The sequence below is a fragment of the Salmo trutta genome, chromosome 17 (assembly GCF_901001165.1).
Source record: "Salmo trutta chromosome 17, fSalTru1.1, whole genome shotgun sequence".
NCBI lineage: Eukaryota > Metazoa > Chordata > Actinopteri > Salmoniformes > Salmonidae > Salmo > Salmo trutta.
In genome coordinates, this window is record NC_042973.1 from 55653533 (window position 1) to 55680306 (window position 26774).

A 26774-nucleotide genomic window follows, 5' to 3' on the forward strand; every position below is an offset into this window, starting at 1 on the left:
ACAATCCCCAGTCTCCCCAGCCTACAATCCCCAGCCTACAATCCCCAGTCTCCCCAGCCTACAATCCCCAGCCTACAATCCCCAGTCTCCCAGCCTACAATCCCCAGTCTACAATCCCCAGTCCCCCAGCCTACAATCCCCAGTCCCCGCAGCCTACAATCCCCAGTCCCCCCGGCCTATAATCCCCAGTCCCCCCGGCCTATAATCCCCAGTCCCCCCGACCTACAATCCCCAGTCCCTCCCAGGTTGCACAATGCAGTGCCACGCTAAAAGGGTAAGTTGTCAAACGTTTTACTTTGTGCGCGTGTGATGTGGTGTGGGTGTAAATGAATATTTTTTTTGGTTAAACCATCTCTCTTTTTCCACAGTGAGTTGCGTGGTGGTCTGTCCCCAGTATCCAGAGAGACCCAGAGCGCATCAAGGAACACACACTACCACCACAATATGAAGATAAAGACAAAACAAAGAAGACCAAATACATAATGAATGATAAATACATATACTTAATGCATTATTATGATGCATGACATAGGAGCTAATAGGTTATTTTGCATTGCGTATTATGCAGATGCATGCACATATAATGCATTACGAAGAGGGTATTCATAGGTGGTGTTACCATAGGAGGTGTTACCATAGGAGGTGTTACCATAGGAGGTGTTACCATAGGAGGTGTTACCATAGGTGGTGTTACCATAGGAGATGTTACCATATGAGGTGTTACCATAGCTGGTGTTACCATAGGTGGTGTTACCATAGCCATATGAGGTGTTACCATAGCTGGTGTTACCATAGGTGGTGTTACCATAGGAGGTGTTACCATAGGAGGTGTTACCAGGGCTCCGGGCAGCCGAGCGGAAATGGAGGAAAATTCGCCTCCCTGCGGACCTGGCATCCTTTCACTCCCTCCTCTCTACATTCTCCTCTTCTGTCTCTGCTGCTAAAGCCACCTTCTACCACTCTAAATTCCAAGCATCTGCCTCTAACCCTAGGAAGCTCTTTGCTACCTTCTCCTCCCTCCTGAATCCTCCTCCCCCTCCCCCCCCCCCTCCCTCTCTGCGGATGACTTCGTCAACCATTTTGAAAAGAAGGTTGACGATATCCGATCATCGTTTGCTAAGTCAAACGACACCGCTGGTCCTGCTCACACTGCCCTACCCTGTGTGTTACCATAGCTGGTGTTACCATAGGTGGTGTTACCATAGGAGGTGTTACCATAGGAGGTGTTACCAGGGCTCCGGGCAGCCGAGCGGAAATGGAGGAAAACTCGCCTCCCTGCGGACCTGGCATCCTTTCACTCCCTCCTCTCTACATTCTCCTCTTCCACAATAATCATATTACTTGGAGTTTTTAAAACAAGCACTTTATAAACTGCACAAGCACCAGAAACGCTGCTGTTTTGACAAGTAGCAATAAATCACTGATATCGATTAGGGGGGAAATCAGGTTGTACGTGATGTTGAAACTAACACAACTAAAAAACACATGGAAATGGGAGATATCTGTTACCTCACTGGTTAGAGGACAACCTGCAGAAGACAGTCAGCTACATTTCGGAGTGATGCATTTAAATTTAGGGGTCGCTGAACAAAGGAACACTTATTTGTCATCACTCATCAATATCATGCTAAAATCATTTGAGCGAGAGGAGGGAGATGAGGTTGCACATCCTGTTAAAACTAACAGCTCAAAAACCACACGGAATCTGGGAATAATGTGTACATCACTGGTTAGAGGACAATTTGTAGGAAACAGCTAGCTACATTTTGAAGTGTTGCATGGTAAGTGTAACACAGCTCTTATTGAGTTAATCACTTTTTGTTAAATCACATAAATAGTAACTCTTTCAATTCAGAGCCTGGATTTTCCCCCTGAGGCTAATATCCATATCATGTTGAAATCAATAGAACAGGGAGCAAACATTCTACATTGTGACATTATTAAAATACTCCTAGTACAATGTTAAAACATTCTACATTGTGACATTAACTCATTGATATCATGAAACAGCTCCTTTATGTATTTTCTGATATTTAACCAGAGATCTTTTATCAGATTATCTCTGGTCACAGCTATGAGGTTTCTCTCATGTGTGTGTTCTCTGGTGTCTTGTCAGCTGGCCAGATCGAATAAAAGTCTTCCCACATTGATCACAGCTATAATATTTCTCTCCTGTGTGTGTTCTCTGGTGTAATGTTAGCTTGTCAGATCGAACAAAACTCTTCCCACATTGATCACAGATATAAGGTTTCTCTCCTGTGTGTGTTCTCTGGTGTACAGTCAGTGTGCTAGATGCAGCAAAACTCTTCCCACATTGACCACAGCTATAAGGTTTCTCTCCTGTGTGTGTTCTCTGGTGTTTTGTCAGCTGGCCAGATCGAACAAAACTCTTCCCACATTGAGCACAGATAAAGGGTTTCTCTCCTGTGTGTGTTCTCTGGTGCACTGTCAGATCTCCAGATTGACAATAACTCTTCCCACATTGACCACAGCTATAAGGTTTCTCTCCTGTGTGTCTTCTCTGATGCACTGTCAGATCTCCAGATTGACCAAAACTCTTCCCACATTGACCACAGCTATAAGGTTTCTCTCCTGTGTGTGTTCTCTGGTGTATTGTCAGCTGGCCAGAACGAACAAAACTCTTCCCACATTGAACACAGATATAAGATTTCTCTCCTGTGTGTGTTCTCTGGTGTAATGTTAGCTGGTCAGATCGAACAAAACCAGAGGATCCACGATAGTCCCGTCTCTCTCCTGTGTTAATGACAAAGTCAGACAGATGGTTAAAGGCCCACAACAACAGAAATCCAATGTTTATTTGAGGTAAAAGGTGATGCCGAAACTCTAAGCAGTGTGCCAGATGACTTTTGGTCTCCAATATAGGCCCCTTTCTGTGTTTAATCAAATTGCGGCACGAGGGCGATGCGCACACAATTTGTCAATAAAGTTAAGATTTCTTTAATTTCATTTTTATTTATTTTACCAGATAGTTGAGAACAAGTTCTCATTTTCAACTGCGACCTGGCCAAGATAAAGCAAAGCAGTGCAACAAAAACAACAACACAGAGTTACACGTGGGATAAACAAACGTACAGTCAATAACACAATAGAAAAATCTATATACAGTGTGTGCAAATGGCATGAGGAGGTAAGGCAATAAATAGGCCATAGTAGAGAAGTAATTACAATTTAACAAATTAACACTGGAGTGATAGATGTACAGATGATTTTTACATTTACGTCATTTAGCAGACGCTCTTATCCAAAGCGACTTACAAATTGGTGCATTCACCTTATGATATCCAGATACCCCAGAATTCTATTTTCTGTTGTAAAGAAATGAGTTCAACCACCAGTTAACTCCTCCTTTACCCACTCCATTGAGTAAAGTAAAAGCCAATGGCCAGTATACAGTCTCCCTTCTCTATGTTTGACAAGTTGTAGCTGTGGCTAGGAGTGTTATTTATTCATTATTATTATTATATAATATATAATTAATACAATGTAGTCACAGTGAATTTGGTGGTGTTTTTTCTCCTGTTCAGATCATTTATAAGTCGCTTGCATTTTGCCCCATAAATAAGTGTGAAAGTACCCCGTTTTCCCCACTAGATGCCGCTGTTCCTGCTATTGCCACACGGTTTTTTTAAATCAATTTTGCTGTGTTTATTAAATGGCTCACAACAATTTCTTTCCAACTTTGGGTAGAAAACCAATAGCTTTTTTCTCACAATGAAAATACACTGCTCAACAAAATAAAGGGAACACTAAAATAACACATCCTAGATCTGAATAAATGAAATAATCTTATTAAATACTTTTTTCTTTACATAGTTGAATGTGCTGACAACAAAATCACACAAAAATAATCAATGGAAATCCAATTCATCAAACCATGGAGGTCTGGATTTGGAGTCACACTCAAAATTAAAGTGGAAAACCACACTACAGGCTGATCCAACTTTGATGTAATGTCCTTAAAACAAGTCAAAATGAGGCTCAGTAGTGTGTGTGGCCTCCACGTGCCTGTATGACCTCCCTACAACACCTGGACTAAAGCATCCGCCAACTCCTGGACAGTCTGTGGTGCAACGTGGCGTTGGTGGATGGAGCGAGACATGATGTCCCAGATGTGCTCAATTGGATTCAGGTCTGGGGAATGGGCGAGCCAGTCCATAGCATCAATGTCTTCCTCTTGCAGGAACTGCTGACACACTCCAGCCACGTGAGGTCTAGCATTGTCTTGCATTAGGAGGAACCCAGGGCCAACCGCACCAGCATATGGTCTCACAAGGGGTCTGAGGATCTCATCTCGGTAACTAATGGCAGTCAGGCTACCTCTGGCGAGCACATGGAGGGCTGTGCGGCCCCCCAAAGAAATGCCACCCCACACCATGACTGACCCACCGCCAAACCGGTCATGCTGGAGGATGTTGCAGGCAGCAGAACGTTCTCCACGGCGTCTCCAGACTCTGTCACGTCTGTCACGTGCTCAGTGTGAACCTGCTTTCATCTGTGAAGAGCACAAGGCGCCAGTGGCGAATTTGCCAATCTTGGTGTTCTCTGGCAAATGCCAAATGTCCTGCACGGTGTTGGGATGTAAGCACAACCCCCACCTGTGGACGTCGGGCCCTCATACCACCCTCATGGAGTCTGTTTCTGACCGTTTGAGCAGACACATGCACATTTGTGGCCTGCTGGAGGTCATTTTGCAGGGCTCTGGCAGTGCTCCTCCTGCTCCTCCTTGCACAAAGGCGGAGGTAGCGGTCCTGCTGCTGGGTTGTTGCCCTCCTACGGCCTCCTCCACATCTCCTGATGTACTGGCCTGTCTCCTGGTAGAGCCTCCATGCTCTGGACACTACGCTGACAGACACAGCAAACCTTCTTGCCACAGCACGCATTGATGTGCCATCCTGGATGAGCTGCACTACCTGAGCCACTTGTGTGTGTTGTAGACTCTGTCTCATGCTTCCACTAGAGTGAAAGCACCGCCAGCATTCAAAAGTGACCAAAACATCAGCCAGGAAGCATAGGAACTGAGAAGTGGTCTGTGCTTACCACCTGCAGAACCACTCCTTTATTGGGGGTGTCTTGCTAATTGCCTATAATTTCCACCTGTTGTCTATTCCATTTGCACAACAGCATGTGAAATTTATTGTCAATCAGTGTTGCTTCCTAAGTGGACAGTTTGATTTCACAGAAGTGTGATTGACTTGGAGTTACATTGTGTTGTTTAAGTGTTCCCTTTATTTTTTTGAGCAGTATATATTCAGTATATATTCAGTACCAGTCAAAAGGGTTTTTCAAGGGTTTTTCTTTATTTTGACTACTTTCTACATTGTAGAATAATATTGAAGACATCAAAACTATGAAATAACATATGGAATCATGTTGTAACTAAAAAAGGGTTAAACAAATCAAAATATGTTATATTTGATATTCTTCAAAGTAGCCACCCTTTGCCTTGATGACAGCTTTGCACACTCTTGGCATTCTCTCAACCAGCTTCATGAGGTAGTCACCTGGAATACATTTAAATTAACAGGTGTGCCTTGTCAAAAGTTAATTTGTGGAATTTCTTTCCTTCTTTATGCATTTGAGCCAATCAGTTGTGTTGTGAAAAGGTAGGGGTGGTATACAGAAGATGGTCTTTTACCAAATAGGGCTAAGTCATTATTATGGAAAGAACAGCTCAAATAAGACATGAAGGTCAGTTAATGCAGAAAATGTCAAGAACTTTGAATGTTTCTTCAAGTGCAGTTGCAAAAACCATCAAGCGCTATGATGAAAACTGGCTCTCATGAGGACCACTTTCTTCCAAAAGTGATGAGGTCCAAAAGGCACCGAATAGTAGGACTATAGTATAGTATATATAAAGTAGGAATATAGTAGTATAGGTTATATAATAGTAGAAATATAGTAGTATAGTATATATAATAGTAGTATAGTATATATAAAGTAGGAATATAGTAGTATAGGTTATATAATAGTAGAAATATAGTAGTATAGGTTATATAATAGTAGGAATATAGTAGGATAGCATAGTATAGTATATATAATAGCAGGAATATAGTAGTATAATATATATAATAGTAGGAATATAGTAGTATAATATATATAATAGTAGGACTATAGTATAGTATATATAAAGTAGGAATATAGTTGTATAGGTTATATAATAGTAGAAATATAGTAGTATAGTATATATAATAGTAGTATAGTATAGTATATATAAAGTAGGAATATAGTAGTATAGGTTATATAATAGTAGGAATATAGTAGTATAGTATATATAAAGTAGGAATATAGTAGTATAGTATATATAAAGTAGGAATATAGTAGTATAGGTTATATAATAGTAGGAATATAGTAGTATAGTATAGTATATATAAAGTAGGAATATAGTAGTATAGTATATATAAAGTAGGAATATAGTAGTATAGGTTATATAATAGTAGAAATATAGTAGTATAGTATATATAATAGTAGGAATATAGTAGGATAGCATAGTATAGTATATATAATAGCAGGAATATAGTAGTATAATATATATAATAGTAGGAATATAGTAGTACAATATATATAATAGTAGGAATATAGTAGGATAGTATAGTATAGTATATATAATAGTAGGAATATAGTAGTATAATATATATAATAGTAGGAATATAGTAGGATAGCATAGTATAGTATATATAATAGTAGGAATATAGTAGTATAATATATATAATAGTAGGAATATAGTAGGATAGTATAGTATATATAATAGTAGTATAGTATAGTATATATAATAGTAGGAATATAGTATAGTATATAAAACAGTAGGAATATAGTAGTATAGTATATATAATAGTAGGAATATAGTAGGAAAGCATAGTATAGTATATATAATAGTAGGAATATAGTAGGATAGTATAGTATATATAATAGTAGTATAGTATAGTATATATAATAGTAGGAATATAGTAGTATAGTATATATAATAGTAGGAATATAGTAGTATAGTATAGATAATAGTAAGAATATAGTAGTATAGTATATATAATAGTAGGAATATAGTAGTATAGTATAGTATATATAACAGTCGGAATATAGTAGTATAGTATACTATATATAATAGTAGGAATATAGTAGTATAGTATATATAATAGTAGGAATATAGTAGTATAGTCTATATAACAGTAGGAATATAGTAGTATAGTATATATAACAGTAACAATATAGTAGTATAGTATATATAATAGTAGGAATATAGTAGTATAGTATATATAATAGTAGGAATATAGTAGTATAGTATAGATAATAGTATGAATATAGTAGTATAGTATAGTATATATAATAGTAGGAATATAGTAGTATAGTATAGTATATATAACAGTAGGAATATAGTAGTATAGTATATATAATAGTAGGAATATAGTAGTATAGTATATATAATAGTAGGAATATAGTAGTATAGTATATATAATAGTAGGAATATAGTAGTATAGTATATATAATAGTAGGAATATAGTAGTATAGTATATATAACAGTAGGAATATAGTAGTATAGTATATATAACAGTAGGAATATAGTAGTATAGTATAGTATATATAATAGTAGGAATATAGTAGTATAGTATATATAATAGTAGGAATATAGTAGTATAGTATATACAATAGTAGGAATATAGTATAGTATAGTATATATAATAGTAGTATAGTATATATAATAGTAGGAATATAGTAGTATAGTATATATATAACTGTAGGAATATAGTAGTATAGTATATATACTAGTAGGAATATAGTAGTATAGTATATATAATAGTAGTATAGTATATATAATAGTAGTATAGTATATATAATAGTAGGAATATAGTAGTATAGTATATATATAACTGTAGGAATATAGTAGTATAGTATATATACTAGTAGGAATATAGTAGTATAGTATATATAATAGTAGATTGATCCAACTAGCATTTATTTTTATCACTATGCATTTATTTTGGGATTCCACCGTGGAAACGTAATTTTCCGAAGCGAGATTAGAGGAGAGTCTCATTTTATACAAGCACATTTTCATCAAGTTTGCCTCTCTTCGATTACCTTTGACCTTTTTCAAGAGAAGGCCAGAAAGGATGGAGGAGGTGAGCAACTCTAATTGAGAAAAGGCCTTAGACTTTGAATGCTTATTACAGCGCATCCCATGGGACACTCTGTTCCCTTGTTGTTGTCTGAGTAGTGTTTTTTTTACCATTAATCTGTTAAGAGATTAATGAGAAGAAATCCATCAAAACAATAGGTTTGATTACATCAGAGCTCTATAATAAAGACAGAAGACTACAGTATTATGATCATGCTCTCATGAGAGCTCTTTAACAATACATAATGTCATGTTTATAGGCTGAGCAGAGCTCTATAATAATAGATCATGTTAATAGGCTGAGCAGAGCTCTATAATAATAGATAATGTCATGTTTACAGGCTGATCAGAGCTCTATAATAATAGATAATGTCATGTTTATAGGCTGAGCAGAGCTCTATAATAATAGATCATGTTTATAGGCTGATCAGAGCTCTATAATAATAGATAATGTCATGTTTATAGGTTGATCAGAGCTCTATAATAATATATATTACTATTCCAGTCAGTGTTAAAGGCTGCAGTTGATCCATTGTTAATAACGTTCTGTTGGTGTCCCACTTCATCTCTAAAGTAATAATGGACATTACTATCTTCTCTAAATTATATATTTTTGTTTAGCCACACCTTTCCTTCAAAATTGTTATTTTGAAGACTTACAAACTGTCCTTTTGCTATTATGTTCAGTCTCCCCAAAACGCTTGTCCTTTTGCTAATATGTTCAGTCTCCCCAAATGCTTGTCCTTTTGCTAATATGTTCAGTCTCCCCATAACACGTGTCCATTTCATTTCAATAATGCTTCTTATTGTAACGGGCGTCGTATAGAGGGGACCAAAACGCAGCGTGTTGAGTGTTCATTATTATATTTATTTACTCAAAACACTAATGACAAAATAACAAAAGGAAATGATCAACTTACAGTTCTGTCAGGTACAGAGACTAAACAGAATGCAACTGCCCACAAAAACCCAGGAAGAAAAACCCCTACTTAAATATGATCTCCAATCAGAGGCAACGAGGACCAGCTGCCTCCAATTGGAGATCAACCCAAAAACAACAACATAGAAATAGAAAACCTAGAACTAACACATAGCAATAGAAAACATAGAAAAACACAAAACACCCCCTGTCACGCCCTGACCTACTCTACCATAGAAAATAACCAGTTACTATGGTCAGGACGTGACACTTATTTTATGTATTTCTCCAACATTATTTAGAAATCTGCTTTTTGCGGGTATACACACTCTACGCAAGGCCTACAATGGACACACGTCAAAAATTTAATTTATAACATGTTTGCCATTCTGTGAGACAATTAAGTTGTGATTTTGTGGTGGGGGGGACTGTGATGGTATACACATGTCAGGGTTAAGCAATAAGACCCAAGGAAGTGTGGTATATGGCCAATATAGCATGGTTAAAGACTGTTCTTTACGCAAGACTCAACACAGAGTGCCCGGATACAGAACTTAGCCATGGTATATTGGCCATATATCACAAACCCGAGGTGGCTTATTGCAATTATAAACTGGTTACCAACGTAATCAGAACAGTAAAAATACATGACATACCCATGGTATATGGCCTGATATACCACAGCTGTCAGCCAATCAGCATTCAAGGCTTTAATCTCCCATTTTAAAATGTAGCTTTAACATTATATTATAACATGAATTTCTATAGTACAGAACAACATTTTCAAGTATAGAATTTCAGTAGCATGCTGCTTTAAAACAACACATTCGTTCAAAACCTTTGGACAGTTACAGTCCGTTTTTAAGACAGTACTTACTGGTGGTAATCAGATCTCCTGACTCCTCTGTCAATATGACCGTTATCTCTCCTTCTTTCTCCTTCTTTCTCCTCCTCTTTCACTCCAAGAACTGCATCCTCCTCCTCTTTCACTCTGAACGCGTCTTCCTCTTCTTTCACTGAAACGTCTTTCTCTTCTTCTTTCACTGTAACAGCCTCACCCTCTACTTCTTGTTTTACTGTGACATCCTCCTCTTCCTTCTCCTCTTTCACGACAATGTTCAGCCCCAGAGCTTCTTTCTCCGTCCAACAGACCTCTTCTTTAGCAGGCGAGGAATACATCAGTGAGCTCATGGTCGGGGATGTTAGCTAGCTAGTTAGCATGAGCGACTAGTTTAGTGCTAGGCTAACTTATCAAGCCAGCTAGTTGACTAACAATGTACCTATAACATTTAAATGGGGGCAATTAACTAGACGTCAGAAGTATATTTAAAATACAGAGACAAATATGCACAGAAAAAGTCTAAATGTTTCGGCTGTTGGCTACCAAGGTGGCTGACTCGTTGTTGTTGATCCGTTCCGTCCACTAGATTATACGTCACGCTGGCAGCGCCACCTGAAACACGCACATCGCCGTCTGCTGACTGGAGGGAAACGCAGTTATGATACGTTTTTTTTAATTTTCATTTGCAGACAAATGTATTTTCATTCCTTTCATTAAATAATAATATTATATTGAGACGTTCAAATAGAGCAGTGCATATTTTAAGTGAGAATTTAAAACATACTGTCCTTCACATCTGTATTTAAGGTAGTTTCATATTCATTCATTTAAAGAAACCCACTGGTCGCACACTGGTTGAATTATCCTCATACAAACCTAACTGCATCCCCAGGCCCTGGTATATCAACAGACTGCATACAAAAAGGCACTGAACACAAGTTCTACATCCTTGAATTAAGGGGTTTCACGGGGGTACGGGGTTCCCCTTGTTAGACAAAAAGTAAATCATCTCCAAAATGCTAAGCAGAGTCTCCGGACTCCGGAGACAAAACAAAAGGCCTGATGGAGAGGAGGAATAAACTGGGTCATAGCAGCAGTAGTCTATATACACACTGACTCTCCTAGTGAACAGAATATCACAGGGTCATAGCAGCAGTAGTCTATATACATACTGACTCTCCTAGTGAACAGAATATCACAGGGTCATAGCAGCAGTAGTCTATATACACGCTGTCTCTCCTAGTGAACAGAATATCACAGGGTCATAGCAGCAGTAGTCTATATACACGCTGACTCTCCTAGTGAACAGAATATCACAGGGTCATAGCAGCAGTAGTCTATATACATACTGACTCTCCTAGTGAACAGAATATCACAGGGTCATAGCAGCAGTAGTCTATATACACACTGACTCTCCTAGTGAACAGAATATCACAGGGTCATAGCAGCAGTAGTCTATATACACGCTGACTCTCCTAGTGAACAGAATATCACAGGGTCATAGCAGCAGTAGTCTATATACACACTGACTCTCCTAGTGAACAGAATATCACAGGGTCATAGCAGCAGTAGTCTATATACATACTGACTCTCCTAGTGAACAGAATATCACAGGGTCATAGCAGCAGTAGTCTATATACATACTGACTCTCCTAGTGAACAGAATATCACAGGGTCATAGCAGCAGTAGTCTATATACATACTGACTCTCCTAGTGAACAGAATATCACAGGGTCATAGCAGCAGTAGTCTATATACATACTGACTCTCCTAGTGAACAGAATATCACAGTGTCATAGCAGCACTAGTCTATATACATACTGACTCTCCTAGTGAACATAATATCACAGGGTCATAGCAGCAGTAGTCTATATACATACTGACTCTCCTAGTGAACAGAATATCACAGGGTCATAGCAGCAGTAGTCTATGTACATACTGACTCTCCTAGTGAACAGAATATCACAGTGTCATAGCAGCAGTAGTCTATATACATACTGACTCTCCTAGTGAACATAATATCACAGGGTCATAGCAGCAGTAGTCTATATACATACTGACTCTCCTAGTGAACAGAATATCACAGGGTCATAGCAGCAGTAGTCTATATACATACTGACTCTCCTAGTGAACAGAATATCACAGGGTCATAGCAGCAGTAGTCTATATACATACTGACTCTCCTAGTGAACAGAATATCACAGGGTCATAGCAGCAGTAGTCTATATACATACTGACTCTCCTAGTGAACAGAATATCACAGGGTCATAGCAGCATTAGTCTATATACATACTGACTCTCCTAGTGAGCAGAATATCACAGGGTCATAGCAGCAGTAGTCTATATACATACTGACTCTCCTAGTGAACAGAATATCACAGGGTCATAGCAGCAGTAGTCTATATACATACTGACTCTCCTAGTGAACAGAATATCACAGGGTCATAGCAGCAGTAGTCTATATACATACTGACTCTCCTAGTGAGCAGAATATCACAGGGTCATAGCAGCAGTAGTCTATATACATACTGACTCTTCTAGTGAACAGAATATCACAGGGTCATAGCAGCAGTAGTCTATATACACGCTGACTCTCCTAGTGAACATAATATCACAGGGTCATAGCAGCAGTAGTCTATATACATACTGACTCTCCTAGTGAACAGAATATCACAGGGGTCAGGCAGCTCAAACTATTGGTTGATCAGCTCACAGACGAACCACAGTGGTAGGATAGTTAAAGGAAAACTCCACCCCAAAACTCTCTTTTGGTATTTGTTTCAGGAAGTCAGTTCCTGATTCTCGGTTGTGACTAGATGGGAGTACAGTTGCGACCGGAAGTGACTTTTCATAGCAGGTTAAGAGAGCAATTTAGCTAACCCCTTTCCTAACCTTAACCTCAGTCTCCTAAACTGCTACATTAATTCTCCTAACCTGCTATGTCCATGAGGCAGAAATATTGGGCTAGTTTGTTTGGCATGGCCAGGTGCCCCGGATGGGTGGCGATTTCACTTAAGGACAAATGGAATGGACTACAATGTGCAAACCCCACCTCCTCTTTACCAGATAGGTGGACACTACAGTACTACTGAGGTGATCAGAGATGGTAACCTCCTCTTTACCAGAAAGATGGACACTACAGTACTACTGAGGTGATCAGAGATGGTAACCTCCTCTTTACCAGAAAGATGGACACTACAGTACTACTGAGGTGGATCAGAGATGGTAACCTCCTCTTTACCAGATAGGTGGACACTACAGTACTACTGAGGTGATCAGAGATGGTAACCTCCTCTTTACCAGATAGGTGGACACTACAGTACTACTGAGGTGATCAGAGATGGTAACCTCCTCTTTACCAGAAAGATGGACACTACAGTACTACTGAGGTGGATCAGAGATGGTAACCTCCTCTTTACCAGAAAGATGGACACTACAGTACTACTGAGGTGATCAGAGATGGTAACCTCCTCTTTACCAGATAGATGGACACTACAGTACTACTGAGGTGATCAGAGATGGTAACCTCCTCTTTACCAGAAAGATGGACACTACAGTACTACTGAGGTGATCAGAGATGGTAACCTCCTCTTTACCAGAAAGATGAACACTACAGTACTACTGAGGTGATCAGAGATGGTAACCTCCTCTTTACCAGAAAGATGGACACTACAGTACTACTGAGGTGATCAGAGATGGTAACCTCCTCTTTACCAGAAAGATGGACACTACAGTACTACTGAGGTGGATCAGAGATGGTAACCTCCTCTTTACCAGATAGGTGGACACTACAGTACTACTGAGGTGATCAGAGATGGTAACCTCCTCTTTACCAGAAAGATGGACACTACAGTACTACTGAGGAGATCAGAGATGGTAACCTCCTCTTTACCAGATAGGTGGACACTACAGTACTACTGAGGTGATCAGAGATGGTAACCTCCTCTTTACCAGAAAGATGGACACTACAGTACTACTGAGGTGGATCAGAGATGGTAACCTCCTCTTTACCAGATAGATGGACACTACAGCACTACTGAGGTGGATCAGAGATGGTAACCTCCTCTTTACCAGATAGGTGGACACTACAGTACTACTGAGGTGATCAGAGATGGTAACCTCCTCTTTACCAGAAAGATGGACACTACAGTACTACTGAGGTGGATCAGAGATGGTAACCTCCTCTTTACCAGAAAGATGGACACTACAGTACTACTGAGGTGGATCAGAGATGGTAACCTCCTCTTTACCAGGTGTTCGCTGTAATAGCCAAAGCCTATTGAAAACTAAAAAGACTAAAGAAGCAAACTAATTTAAATAAAAAGGTTAAAGGCTCTCAAAACCCTCCAATCAGAAGACCTCTAGTGATGTTCTGACTGATACGTTGTGTTATCTACCATCCAGCCATCCATTCACCCAATCAGAAGACCTCTAGTGATGTTCTGACTGACATGTTGTGTTATCTACCATCCAGCCATCCATTCACCCAATCAGAAGACCTCTAGTGATGTTCTGACTGATACGTTGTGTTATCTACCATCCAGCCATCCATTCACCCAATCAGAAGACCTCTAGTGATGTTCTGACTGACATGTTGTGTTATCTACCATCCAGCCATCCATTCACCCAATCAGAAGACCTCTAGTGATGTTCTGACTGACATGTTGTGTTATCTACCATCCAGCCATCCATTCACCCAATCAGAAGACCTCTCCTGATGTTCTGACTGATACGTTGTGTTATCTACCATCCAGCCATCCATTCACCCAATCAGAAGACCTCTCCTGATGTTCTGACTGATACGTTGTGTCATCTACCATCCAGCCATCCATTCACCCAATCAGAAGACCTCTCCTGATGTTCTGACTGACATGTTGTGTTATCTACCATCCAGCCATCCATTCACCCAATCAGAAGACCTCTAGTGATGTTCTGACTGACATGTTGTGTTATCTACCATCCAGCCATCCATTCACCCAATCAGAAGACCTCTAGTGATGTTCTGACTGACATGTTGTGTCATCTACCATCCAGCCATCCATTCACCCAATCAGGAGACCTCTAGTGATGTTCTGACTGACATGTTGTGTTATCTACCATCCAGCCATCCATTCACCCAATCAGGAGACCTCTCCTGATGTTCTGACTGATATGTTGTGCTATCTACCATCCAGCCATCCATTCACCCAATCAGAAGACCTCTAGTGATGTTCTGACTGACATGTTGTGTCATCTACCATCCAGCCATCCATTCACCCAATCAGAAGACCTTTAGTGATGTTCTGACTGACATGTTGTGTTATCTACCATCCAGCCATCCATTCACCCAATCAGAAGACCTCTCCTGATGTTCTGACTGACATGTTGTGTTATCTACCATCCAGCCATCCATTCACCCAATCAGAAGACCTCTAGTGATGTTCTGACTGATACGTTGTGTTATCTACCATCCAGCCATCCATTCACCCAATCAGAAGACCTCTCCTGATGTTCTGACTGATACGTTGTGTTATCTACCATCCAGCCATCCATTCACCCAATCAGAAGACCTCTCCTGATGTTCTGACTGATACGTTGTGTTATCTACCATCCAGCCATCCATTCACCCAATCAGAAGACCTCTAGTGATGTTCTGACTGACATGTTGTGTTATCTACCATCCAGCCATCCATTCACCCAATCAGGAGACCTCTAGTGATGTTCTGACTGATATGTTGTGTCATCTACCATCCAGCCATCCATTCACCCAATCAGAAGACCTCTAGTGATGTTCTGACTGACATGTTGTGTTATCTACCATCCAGCCATCCATTCACCCAATCAGAAGACCTCTAGTGATGTTCTGACTGATACGTTGTGTTATCTACCATCCAGCCATCCATTCACAAGACCTCTCCTGATGTTCTGACTGATACGTTGTGTTATCTACCATCCAGCCATCCATTCACCCAATCAGAAGACCTCTAGTGATGTTCTGACTGATACGTTGTGTTATCTACCATCCAGCCATCCATTCACCCAATCAGAAGACCTCTAGTGATGTTCTGACTGATACGTTGTGTTATCTACCATCCAGCCATCCATTCACCCAATCAGAAGACCTCTCCTGATGTTCTGACTGATACGTTGTGCTATCTACCATCCAGCCATCCATTCACCCAATCAGAAGACCTCTCCTGATGTTCTGACTGACATGTTGTGTTATCTATCATCCAGCCATCCATTCACCCAATCAGAAGACCTCTAGTGATGTTCTGACTGATACGTTGTGTTATCTACCATCCAGCCATCCATTCACCCAATCAGAAGACCTCTCCTGATGTTCTGACTGATACGTTGTGTTATCTACCATCCAGCCATCCATTCACCCAATCAGGAGACCTCTAGTGATGTTCTGACTGACATGTTGTGTTATCTACCATCCAGCCATCCATTCACCCAATCAGAAGACCTCTAGTGATGTTCTGACTGACATGTTGTGTTATCTACCATCCAGCCATCCATTCACCCAATCAGAAGACCTCTAGTGATGTTCTGACTGATACGTTGTGTTATCTACCATCCAGCCATCCATTCACCCAATCAGAAGGCCTCTAGTCATGTTCTGACTGACATGTTGTGTTATCTACCATCCAGACCTGTCCTGACATCCATTCACCCAATCAGAAGACCTGTCCTGACATCCATTCACCCAATCAGAAGACCTCTCCTGACATCCATTCACCCAATCAGAAGACCTCTCCTGACATCCATTCACCCAATCAGAAGACTTGTCCTGACATCCATTCACCCAATCAGAAGACTTGTCCTGACATCCATTCACCCAATCAAAAGACCTCTCCTGACATCCATTCACCCAATCAGAAGACCTGTCCTGACATCCATTCACCCAATCAGAAGACCCCTCCTGATACGTTGTGTTATGTACCTTCCAGCCATCCATTCAGAATAACTAGTTTCTATAAGTACATAGATGTAGATGTATATAATGAATGTCCACTAGTGACTAACATAGTTATATAGAGTTTTATTCAGATAATGTTGCATTAATCAAATCATTTTTACAATCAGCACACTGCGGAATAATAAGGGTTCATACTTGTATTCAACGAATCACATTTTAGACATGATCATGTCTCCAGAGTTAAAAACTAAAACAAAAGTAGAGGCCTATTTTTGAGTTAAATTTCATATAAACAATATGATTTAATGTGCCATAAAACAACAGTCAAACATAAGTCAGAACACAGCCTGTCTATTCTGTCACGTGATTTCAGGTCCTCTGTCCGGGGAAAATGTCTTTCCACAATTAGGTTCCCTAACTAAAACTCTTTCCAAACTGGGAGCTTATCCTCCCCTGTGTGTGTATGTCCACATGCCTTTTCAGGTTCCCTAGCTTAGTAAAACTCTTTCCACACTGGTAACAATGGTACGGTTTCTCTTTAGAGTGTATTATCTTATGTATGTTCAGGCTATCTAAGTCAGTAAAACTCTTTCCACACTGGGAGCAGTGGTAAGGATTTTCTCCTGTGTGTGTCCGTTCATGCTTCTTAAGGTCCGGTGTTCTTGAAAATGTCTTTCCACACTGGGAGCATTGGTAAGGCTTTTCTCCTGTGTGTGTCTTCTCATGCTCCTTCAGGTTATCTGACAATGCAAAATTCTTTCCACATTGGGAACAGCGGTAAGGCTTCTCTCGAGAGTGTATTCTCTTATGTTGATTCAGGGTCGCTGAATGGGAAAAACTCTTTCCACACTGGGAGCAATTGTGTGGTTTTTCCCCTGTGTGTGTCCTCTCATGTGATTTTAAGCTTTCTGACAATGTAAAATTCTTTCCACAACGAGAACAGGGGTAAGGCTTCTCTCCAGAGTGTATTTTCTTATGTTTGTTCAGGTTCCCTAAATGGGAAAAACTCTTTCCACACTGGATGCAATTGTGTGGTTTTTCCCCTGTGTGTGTCCTCTCATGTGATTTTAAGTTTTGTAATAACCTAAAATTCTTTCCACAATGGGAACAGGGGTAAGGTTTCTCTCCAGTGTGTATTCTCTTATGTTTTTTTAGGTTCCCTAAATGGGAAAAACTCTTTCCACACTGGGAGCAAGTGTGTGTTTTTTCCCCTGTGTGTGTCCTCTCATGTGATTTTAAGTGTTCTGACAGCCTAAAATATTTTCCACAATGGGAACAGGGGTAAGGCTTCTCTCCAGAGTGTACTCTCTTGTGTTTTTTTAGGTTCCCTAACTGCGCAAAACTCTTTCCACACTGGGAGCAATAGTGTGGTTTTTCCCCTGTGTGTGTCCTTTCATGTAATATTAGTTCATGAGTTCGTGAAAATCTCTTTCCACACTGGGAGCATTGGAAAGGCTTTTCTCCTGTGTGTTTTTTCTCATGCTCTTTTAGGTTCCCTAACTTGGTAAAACTCCTTCCACACAGGGAGCAGTGATGTCGTGTCACTGGTTTGGGAGTCTCTGGGTCTGGTTCCCCTGAAGGACTCTTCCGTCTGTCAAAGGGAAAGTCTAGTCTCTCTCCTGCCAAAGACAAACAAAGTATTTAGTTAAACAGAGACCTGAATGAAACCATATGATAAAACAGTCTTCCTATTGAGGTTTAATTCAGACTAGATATTTCATTATAACACAACATTTGGATCCTGGATGCTGATTGGTTAATAGCTGTTAGTTATTCACAATACTACCCGGGTAATGGCTGTTAACAGTTCTATTTGAATCATTCCTACACATCCACTGTCCCACAGCTCAACCAGGCAATTTATAAACTAATCACCACTGTCCCACAGCCCAGCCAGGCAATTCATAAACTAATCTCCACTGTCCCACAGCCCTGCCAGGCAATTTATAAACTAATGTCCACTAGAAAGAATTATCTAGACATTATTACCCCATGATTCTAGCCTAGCATTTGGTTTGCAACAGAGGAGATTCATTAATATTAATTAATATAAGCTCCTATGACCATGGCCGATGGGACAAGAAGAAAATAACAGAATGAAATAACAACAAGCCGAAGTGGCAAACTGAGGCAACAACGAACACTGGTGCTAGTGTTGTCTGATTTAGGAACACTGGTGCTAGTGTGGTCTGATTTAGGAACACTGGTGCTAGTGTGGTCTGATTTAGGAACACTGGTGCTAGTGTGGTCTGATTTAGGAACACTGGTGCTAGTGTGGTCTGATTTAGGAACACTGGTGTTAGTGTGGTCTGATATAGGAACACTGGTGTTAGTGTGGTCTGATATAGGAACACAACTTTTATTTTTATAGGCCAGTCTGAGATATGGTTATTCTTTGCAACTCTGCCTAGAAGGCCAGCATCCTGGAGTCGCCTCTTCACTGTTGACATTGAGACTGGTGTTTTGCGGGTACTATTTAATGAAGCTGCTAGTTGAGGACTTGTGAGGCGTCTGTTTCTCAAACTAGACACTAATATACTTGTCCTCTTGCTCAGTTGTGCACCAGGGCCTCCCACTCCTCTTTCTATTCTGGTTAGAGCCAGTTTGCGCTGTTCTGTGAAGGGAGTAGTACATAGCGTTGTATGAGATCTACAGTTTCTTGGCAATTTCTCACATGGAATAGCCTTCATTTCCCAGAACAAGAATAGACTGATGAGTTCCAGAAGAAAGTTTTGTTTCTGGCTATTTTCAGCCTGTAATCGAACCCACAAATGCTGATGCTCCAAATACTCAACTAGTCTAAAGAAGGCCAGTTTTATTGCTTCTTTAAATCAGCACAACAGTTTTCAGCTGTGCTAACATAATTGCAAAAGGGTTTTGTAATGATCAATTAGCCTTTTAAAATGATAAACTTGGATTAGCTAACACAACGTGCCATTGGAACACAGGAGTGATGGTTGCTGATAATGGGCCTCTGTACGTCTATGTAGATATTCCATTAGAAATCAGCTGTTTCCAGGTACAATAGTCATTTACAACATTAACAATATCTACACTGTATTTATGATCAATTTGATGTTATTTTAATGGACAACAAAAAATAGCTTTCTATCAAAAACAAGGAAATGTCTAAGTGACCCCAACCTTTTGAAAGGTAGTGTATGTTAAGTCACTTTTTGGAAACGGAACGGAGAAAACAAGGGGTAGCTTGTTCTCTACGTCGTCTGATTCTAGACATATCAGTCATCATCCCAGGACCCTCCGTTGAAGAGGTATTGACGAGCCAACTCCGAATATCCAAAGTTAAAAACTAATTGAAGGCGGTACTTACTGGTGTTACTCAGATCTCCTGTCTCCTCATCTTCATCTTTCAATGTGACAGTAATCTCTCCTTCCTTCTTCACTCCAAACACTACATCCTCCTCTTCTTCCTCTTGTTTAACTGTAACATCCTCCTCCTCTTTCACTCTGAACGCGTCTTCCTCTTCTTTCACTGTAACGTCTTTCTCTTCTTCTTTCACTGTAACAAACTCACCCTCTACTTGTTGTTTTACTGTAACATCCTCCTCTTCCTTCTCCTCTTTCACGACAATGTTCAGCCCCAGAGCTTCTTTCTCCGTCCAGCAGACCTCCTCTTCTTTAACAGGAGGGGAGTAGTTTAGGGAGCTCATTTTCGGGGATGTTAGCTAGCTAGCTATCATTAGCGACTAGGCTAATGCTAACTTAACCAGCCAGCTACTATAGCTGACTAATAAACAATAACGTAATATTAAATAGGTTAACAAGTAGATACGACAGAAGTGTGTCTAAAACACAGTAGCTACTATAGACCGAAAGCGTATAAATAGCTTGAATCTTTCGGCTATGTTGGCTAGCAAGCTACCGAGGTGGTTGACGAGCTGTTTATGAAGAACCGTCCACTAGATTATACGTCACGCTGCAGCATCGCCTGAAAGACGCACATCGCCGTCTGCTGACTGGAGGGAAACGCAGTTGAGGATCACATTTTATTTTCAGACTAAGATTATTTTACATGGATTTAATTAAATAATACTATTATATTGAGACATACAAAGACAGGAATGTGGTGATTGATTAGTGAGAATATTTTTTTTTCTACAGCACATTTAAGGCAGTTTCATTCAGTCAAACAACATATAAATAAGTAGCCAGCTACTGTAGGTCTATACTGCTCCTACATGGTGTAACAATACATCATGTAGATGTATATAATGAACAGACTAGGTCTATACTGCTCCTACATGGTGTAACAATACATCATGTAGATGTATATAATGAACAGACTAGGTCTATACTGCTCCTACATGGTGTAACAATACATCATGTAGATGTATATAATGAACAGACTAGGTCTATACTGATCCTACATGGTGTAACAATACATCATGTAGATGTATATAATGAACAGACTAGGTCTATACTGCTCCTACATGGTGTAACAATACACCATGTAGATGTATATAATGAACAGACTAGGTCTATACTGCTCCTACATGGTGTAACAATACATCATGTAGATGTATATAATGAACAGACTAGGTCTATACTGCTCCTACATGGTGTAACAATACATCATGTAGATGTATATAATGAACAGACTAGGTCTATAATGCTCCTACATGGTGTAACAAATGTTTGGGGTCACTTAGAAATGTCCTTGTTTTTGAAAGAAAGTCAAATTTTTTGTCCATTAAAATGACATCAAATTGATCTGAAATACAGTGTAGACATTGTTAATGTTGTAAATGACTATTGTAGCTGAAAACGGCAGATTTTTTATGGAATATCTACATAGGCGTACAGAGGCCCATTATCAGCAACCATCACTCCTGTGTTCCAATGCCACGTTGTGTTAGCTAATCCAAGTTTATCATTTTAAAAGGCTAATTGATCATTAGAAAACCCTTTTGCAATTATGTTAGTACAGCTGAAAACTGTTGTGCTGATTTAACAAAGCTTTTGTAAACAGTGTTGTTGCATAACAATCAGGCAGTAGAACAACAATAATCATCACCCTCTTGACCAATCTTCCCTCCCCTTAACATTGGGTTGATTCAGACCCTGTCAGTGTACCAGGTGGACATTGGGTTGATTCAGACCCTGCCAGTGTACCAGGTGGACATTGGGTTGATTCAGACCCTGTCAGAGTACCAGGTGGACATTGGGTTGATTAAGACCCTGCCAGTGTACCAGGTGGACATTGGGTTTAATTCAGACCCTGTCAGAGTACCAGGTGGACATTGGTTTGATTAACACCCTACCAGTGTGCCAGGTGGACATTGGGTTTGATTCAGACCCTGCCAGTGTGCCAGGTGGACATTGGGTTTGATTCAGACCCTGCCAGTGTGCCTGGTGGACATTGGGTTGATTAAGACCCTGCCAGTGTACCAGGTGGACATTGGGTTTGATGCAGACCCTGTCAGTGTACCAGGTGGACATTGGGTTTGATTCAGACCCTGTCAGTGTACCAAGTGGACATTGGGTTTGATTCAGACCCTGTCAGTGTGCCAGGCGGACATTGGGTTTGATTCAGACCCTGTCAGTGTACCAGCTGGACATTGGGTTTGATTCAGACCCTGCCAGCATGGCCAGAAATGTATTCCAAGGTCAGTAACTTATAACCACAGAACCACCCCAGACCTTTCATGCCTGACTAAAAACACCTAAGTATTAGATTTACTGCCATGGTCTAGTATGTCACTGCATCAGACACCATTCACAATGCTGGCTGAGGTACGAGTAAAACATGACATATTATTTCCTAACCATTCACAATGCTGGCTGAGGTACGAGTAAAATATGACATATTATTTCCTAACCATTCACAATGCTGGCTGAGGTACGAGTAAAACATGACATATTATTTCCTAACCATTCACAATGCTGGCTGAGGTACGAGTAAAACATGACATATTATTTCCTAACCATTCACAATGCTGGCTGAGGTACGAGTAAACATGACATATTATTTCCTAACCATTCACAATGCTGGCTGAGGTACGAGTAAAACATGACATATTATTTCCTAACCATTCACAATGCTGGCTGAGGTACGAGTAAAACATGACATATTATTTCCTAACCATTCACAATGCTGGCTGAGGTACGAGTAAAACATGACATATTATTTCCTAACCATTCACAATGCTGGCTGAGGTACGAGTAAAACATGACATATTATTTCCTAACCATTCACAATGCTGGCTGAGGTACGAGTAAAACATGACATGTTATTTCCTAACAATTCACAATGCTGGCTGAGGTACGAGTAAAACATGACATATTATTTCCTAACCATTCACAATGCTGGCTGAGGTACGAGTAAAACATGACATGTTATTTCCTAACAATTCACAATGCTGGCTGAGGTACGAGAAAAACATGACATATTATTTCCTAACCATTCACAATGCTGGCTGAGGTACGAGTAAAACATGACATATTATTTCCTAACCATTCACAATGCTGGCTGAGGTACGAGTAAAACATGACATGTTATTTCCTAACAATTCACAATGCTGGCTGAGGTACGAGTAAAACATGACATATTATTTCCTAACCATTCACAATGCTGGCTGAGGTACGAGTAAAACATGACATGTTATTTCCTAACAATTCACAATGCTGGCTGAGGTACGAGTAAAACATGACATATTATTTCCTAACCATTCACAATGCTGGCTGAGGTACGAGTAAAACATGACATGTTATTTCCTAACAATTCACAATGCTGGCTGAGGTACGAGAAAAACATGACATATTATTTCCTCACCATTCACAATGCTGGCTGAGGTACGAGTAAAACATGAAATATTATTTCCTAACCATTCACAATGCTGGCTGAGGTACGAGTAAAACATGACATGTTATTTCCTAACCATTCACAATGTTGGCTGAGGTACGAGTAAAACATGAAATATTATTTCCTAACCATTCACAATGCCAGCTGAGGTACGAGTAAAACATTACATATTATTTCCTAATTGTAAAAAATGTCAAGGCTTTAGCTCAGTGGGCTTTTCCATTGTTGAGGAAAGCAGGGGAAGTGTTGTGAGTAACATAACTGCCTACGGTGTGGGGGAAGGGACGCTGCTCACTGATTGCCTGTAGTGACAAGGGTCCCTCCAAAAATCTATCACTATTCCAACTCAAATTCTCCCCCAAATCTACCACTAATAGGCCAAGCCTCCACAGACCCTGTCTTGTATTGACAAACAGAGCAAATCATTTGACATTCAAATATGTCATTTTAAATAGCTAAATTCAATCCAGCTGGGCCTTTTTAACACAGACAGTTGTTCCTGCTGTAGATGTTATGCCTTTGTACAGATCTAAGATCAGTTCTCCTCCACAATGTATATTCAGTACCGGTCAATTGTTTGGACACACCTACAAATTCAATGTTTTTTCTTTATTTTAACTATTGTCTACATTGTAGAATAATAGTGGAGACATCAAAACTATGAAATAACTCATATGGAATCATGTAGTAACCAACAAAAGTGTTAAACAAATCAAAATATATTCTATATTTAATATTCTCCAAGTTCATCATTTTAAAAGTCTAATTGATCATTAGAAAACCCTTTTGCAATTATGTTAGCAAAGCTGAAAACTGTTGTTCTGATTAATGAAGCAATAAAACTGGCCTTCTTTAGACTAGTTGAGTATCTGGAGCATCAGCATTTGTAAGTTCGATTACAGGCTCAAAATGGCCAGAAACAAATCATTTTCTTCTGAAACTTGTTAGTCTATTCTATTTCTGAGAAATGAAGGCTATTCCATGCGAGAAACTGCCAAGAATCTGAAGATCTCGTACAATGCTGTGTACTACTCCCTTCACAGAACAGCGCAAACTGGCCTAACCAGAATGGAAGGAGGCCCCAGATGAATGATCTGTAGTGACAGGATATAAATAGCACTCCTATAGAAGATGCAGTGTGGATGAATGATCAGGATATAAATAGCACTCCTATAGAAGATGCAGTGAGGATGAATGATCAGGATATAAATAGCACTCCTAAAGAAGATGCAGTGTGGATGAATGATCAGGATATAAATAGCACTCCTATAGAAGATGCAGTGTGGATGAATGATCAGGATATAAATAGCACTCCTATAGAAGATGCAGTGTGGATGAATGATCAGGATATAAATAGCACTCCTATAGAAGATGCAGTGTGGATGAATGATCAGGATATAAATAGCACTCCTATAGAAGATGCAGTGTGGATGAATGATCAGGATATAAATAGCACTCCTATAGAAGATGCAGTGTGGATGAATGATCAGGATATAAATAGCACTCCTATAGAAGATGCAGTGTGGATGAATGATCAGGATATAAATAGCACTCCTATAGAAGATGCAGTGTGGATGAATGATCAGGATATAAATAGCACTCCTATAGAAGATGCAGTGTGGATGAATGATCAGGATATAAATAGCACTCCTATAGAAGATGCAGTGTGGATGAATGATCAGGATATAAATAGCACTCCTATAGAAGATGCAGTGTGGATGAATGATCAGGATATAAATAGCACTCCTATAGAAGATGCAGTGTGGATGAATGATCAGGATATAAATAGCACTCCTATAGAAGATGCAGTGTGGATGAATGATCAGGATATAAATAGCACTCCTATAGAAGATGCAGTGTGGATGAATGATCAGGATATAAATAGCACTCCTATAGAAGATGCAGTGTGGATGAATGATCAGGATATAAATAGCACTCCTATAGAAGATGCAGTGTGGATGAATGATCAGGATATAAATAGCACTCCTATAGAAGATGCAGTGAGGATGAATGATCAGGATATAAATAGCACTCCCATAGAAGATGCAGTGTGGATGAATGATCAGGATATAAATAGCACTCCTATAGAAGATGCAGTGTGGATGAATGATCAGGATATAAATAGCACTCCTATAGAAGATGCAGTGTGGATGAATGATCAGGATATAAATAGCTCTCCTATAGAAGATGCATTTTCCAGTTTGCTACCAACTTGAAAGACTGAACTTTAGTATAAAACCCACATGGAAAACTGAGATTCGGCAAATAACATATAAAGAGAGGCCAAACCAACAACAGAAGTTACTAAAACATAAATTGCTAATTTATGATGTAAAAGGTGGATTTGATGATCTAATGTCAACTTTATACATTTCTATCCCAGGACCACTCAATTTCCAAATTCTCCATAAATCTGCTGTGGATTACCCAGAATCCCACACCTTTATCACTGAATGTAATGTAAACACACGAGCAGCAGTCTAAGGCCCTGCATCTCAGTGCTAGAGGCGTCACTACAGAGCCTGGTTCAAAACTAGGCTGTTTCATAACAGGCCGGGATTGGGAGTCCCATAGGGCAACGCACAGTAGCCCAGCATCGTCTGGGTTAGGGTTTGGCCGTCATTGTAAATAAGAATTTGTCCTTAGCTGGCTTGCCTGTTTTGTCACGGTTGTCTAGGACCAGTGGAGATGTGGAATCAGGAGCAGGAGACAGAGGGCCGGAGCAACTGTGTTTTAATAATAATAGAAAAATGCAATAGCCGTAGGGCACAGGGCGCGTGGCGAAGTCCGCCAGGGGAAAACACCCAAAATAAGCGCACTGAAAAAAAACAGCCCGGCAAAATAATGGATACTAACAGGATACAATCACAACTGTCCTGAGTAACAATAAACAATCCCGCACGAGAACCCCAACTGAAAATACACACTAAATAACCCCCCACGAATGACAAACACAAAACAGGTGCGGGATAGACAGACAAAACCAAAAGACACAGAAACAACGATCGGTGGCAGCTAATAGGCCGGCGAGCGCCGCCCGACCGAGGAGGGGCGCCACCTTCGTTAGATACTGTGACATGTTTAAATAAAGGTTAAATACATATTTTTTTTATGTAACTTCATTACACCGTTACACTGGCATAAAAACTCGGTAGCATA

The 26774-nt window shown here is 39.9% G+C and overlaps 1 protein-coding gene and 1 long non-coding RNA gene across 2 annotated transcripts; one reads left to right on the plus strand and one right to left on the minus strand.

The window, feature by feature from the left end:
- The first annotated feature begins 224 nt into the window (after positions 1–224).
- On the plus strand, positions 225–504 carry LOC115152462 (uncharacterized). The gene is made up of 2 exons (XR_003867495.1): positions 225–274; positions 369–504. It is a non-coding gene; the product is annotated as an uncharacterized LOC115152462 (long non-coding RNA).
- Positions 505–2086: 1582 nt separating this feature from the next.
- On the minus strand, positions 2087–26738 carry LOC115151384 (zinc finger protein 883-like). Its single transcript, XM_029695292.1, has 4 exons — positions 26734–26738; positions 20124–20155; positions 17266–18411; positions 2087–2694 (listed from the first exon to the last, which is right to left on the minus strand). The coding sequence occupies exons 1-4, from the start codon at positions 26736–26738 to the stop codon at positions 2087–2089; spliced, it is 1791 nt and encodes a 596-aa protein (XP_029551152.1).
- Between the last annotated feature and the right edge of the window lie 36 nt (positions 26739–26774).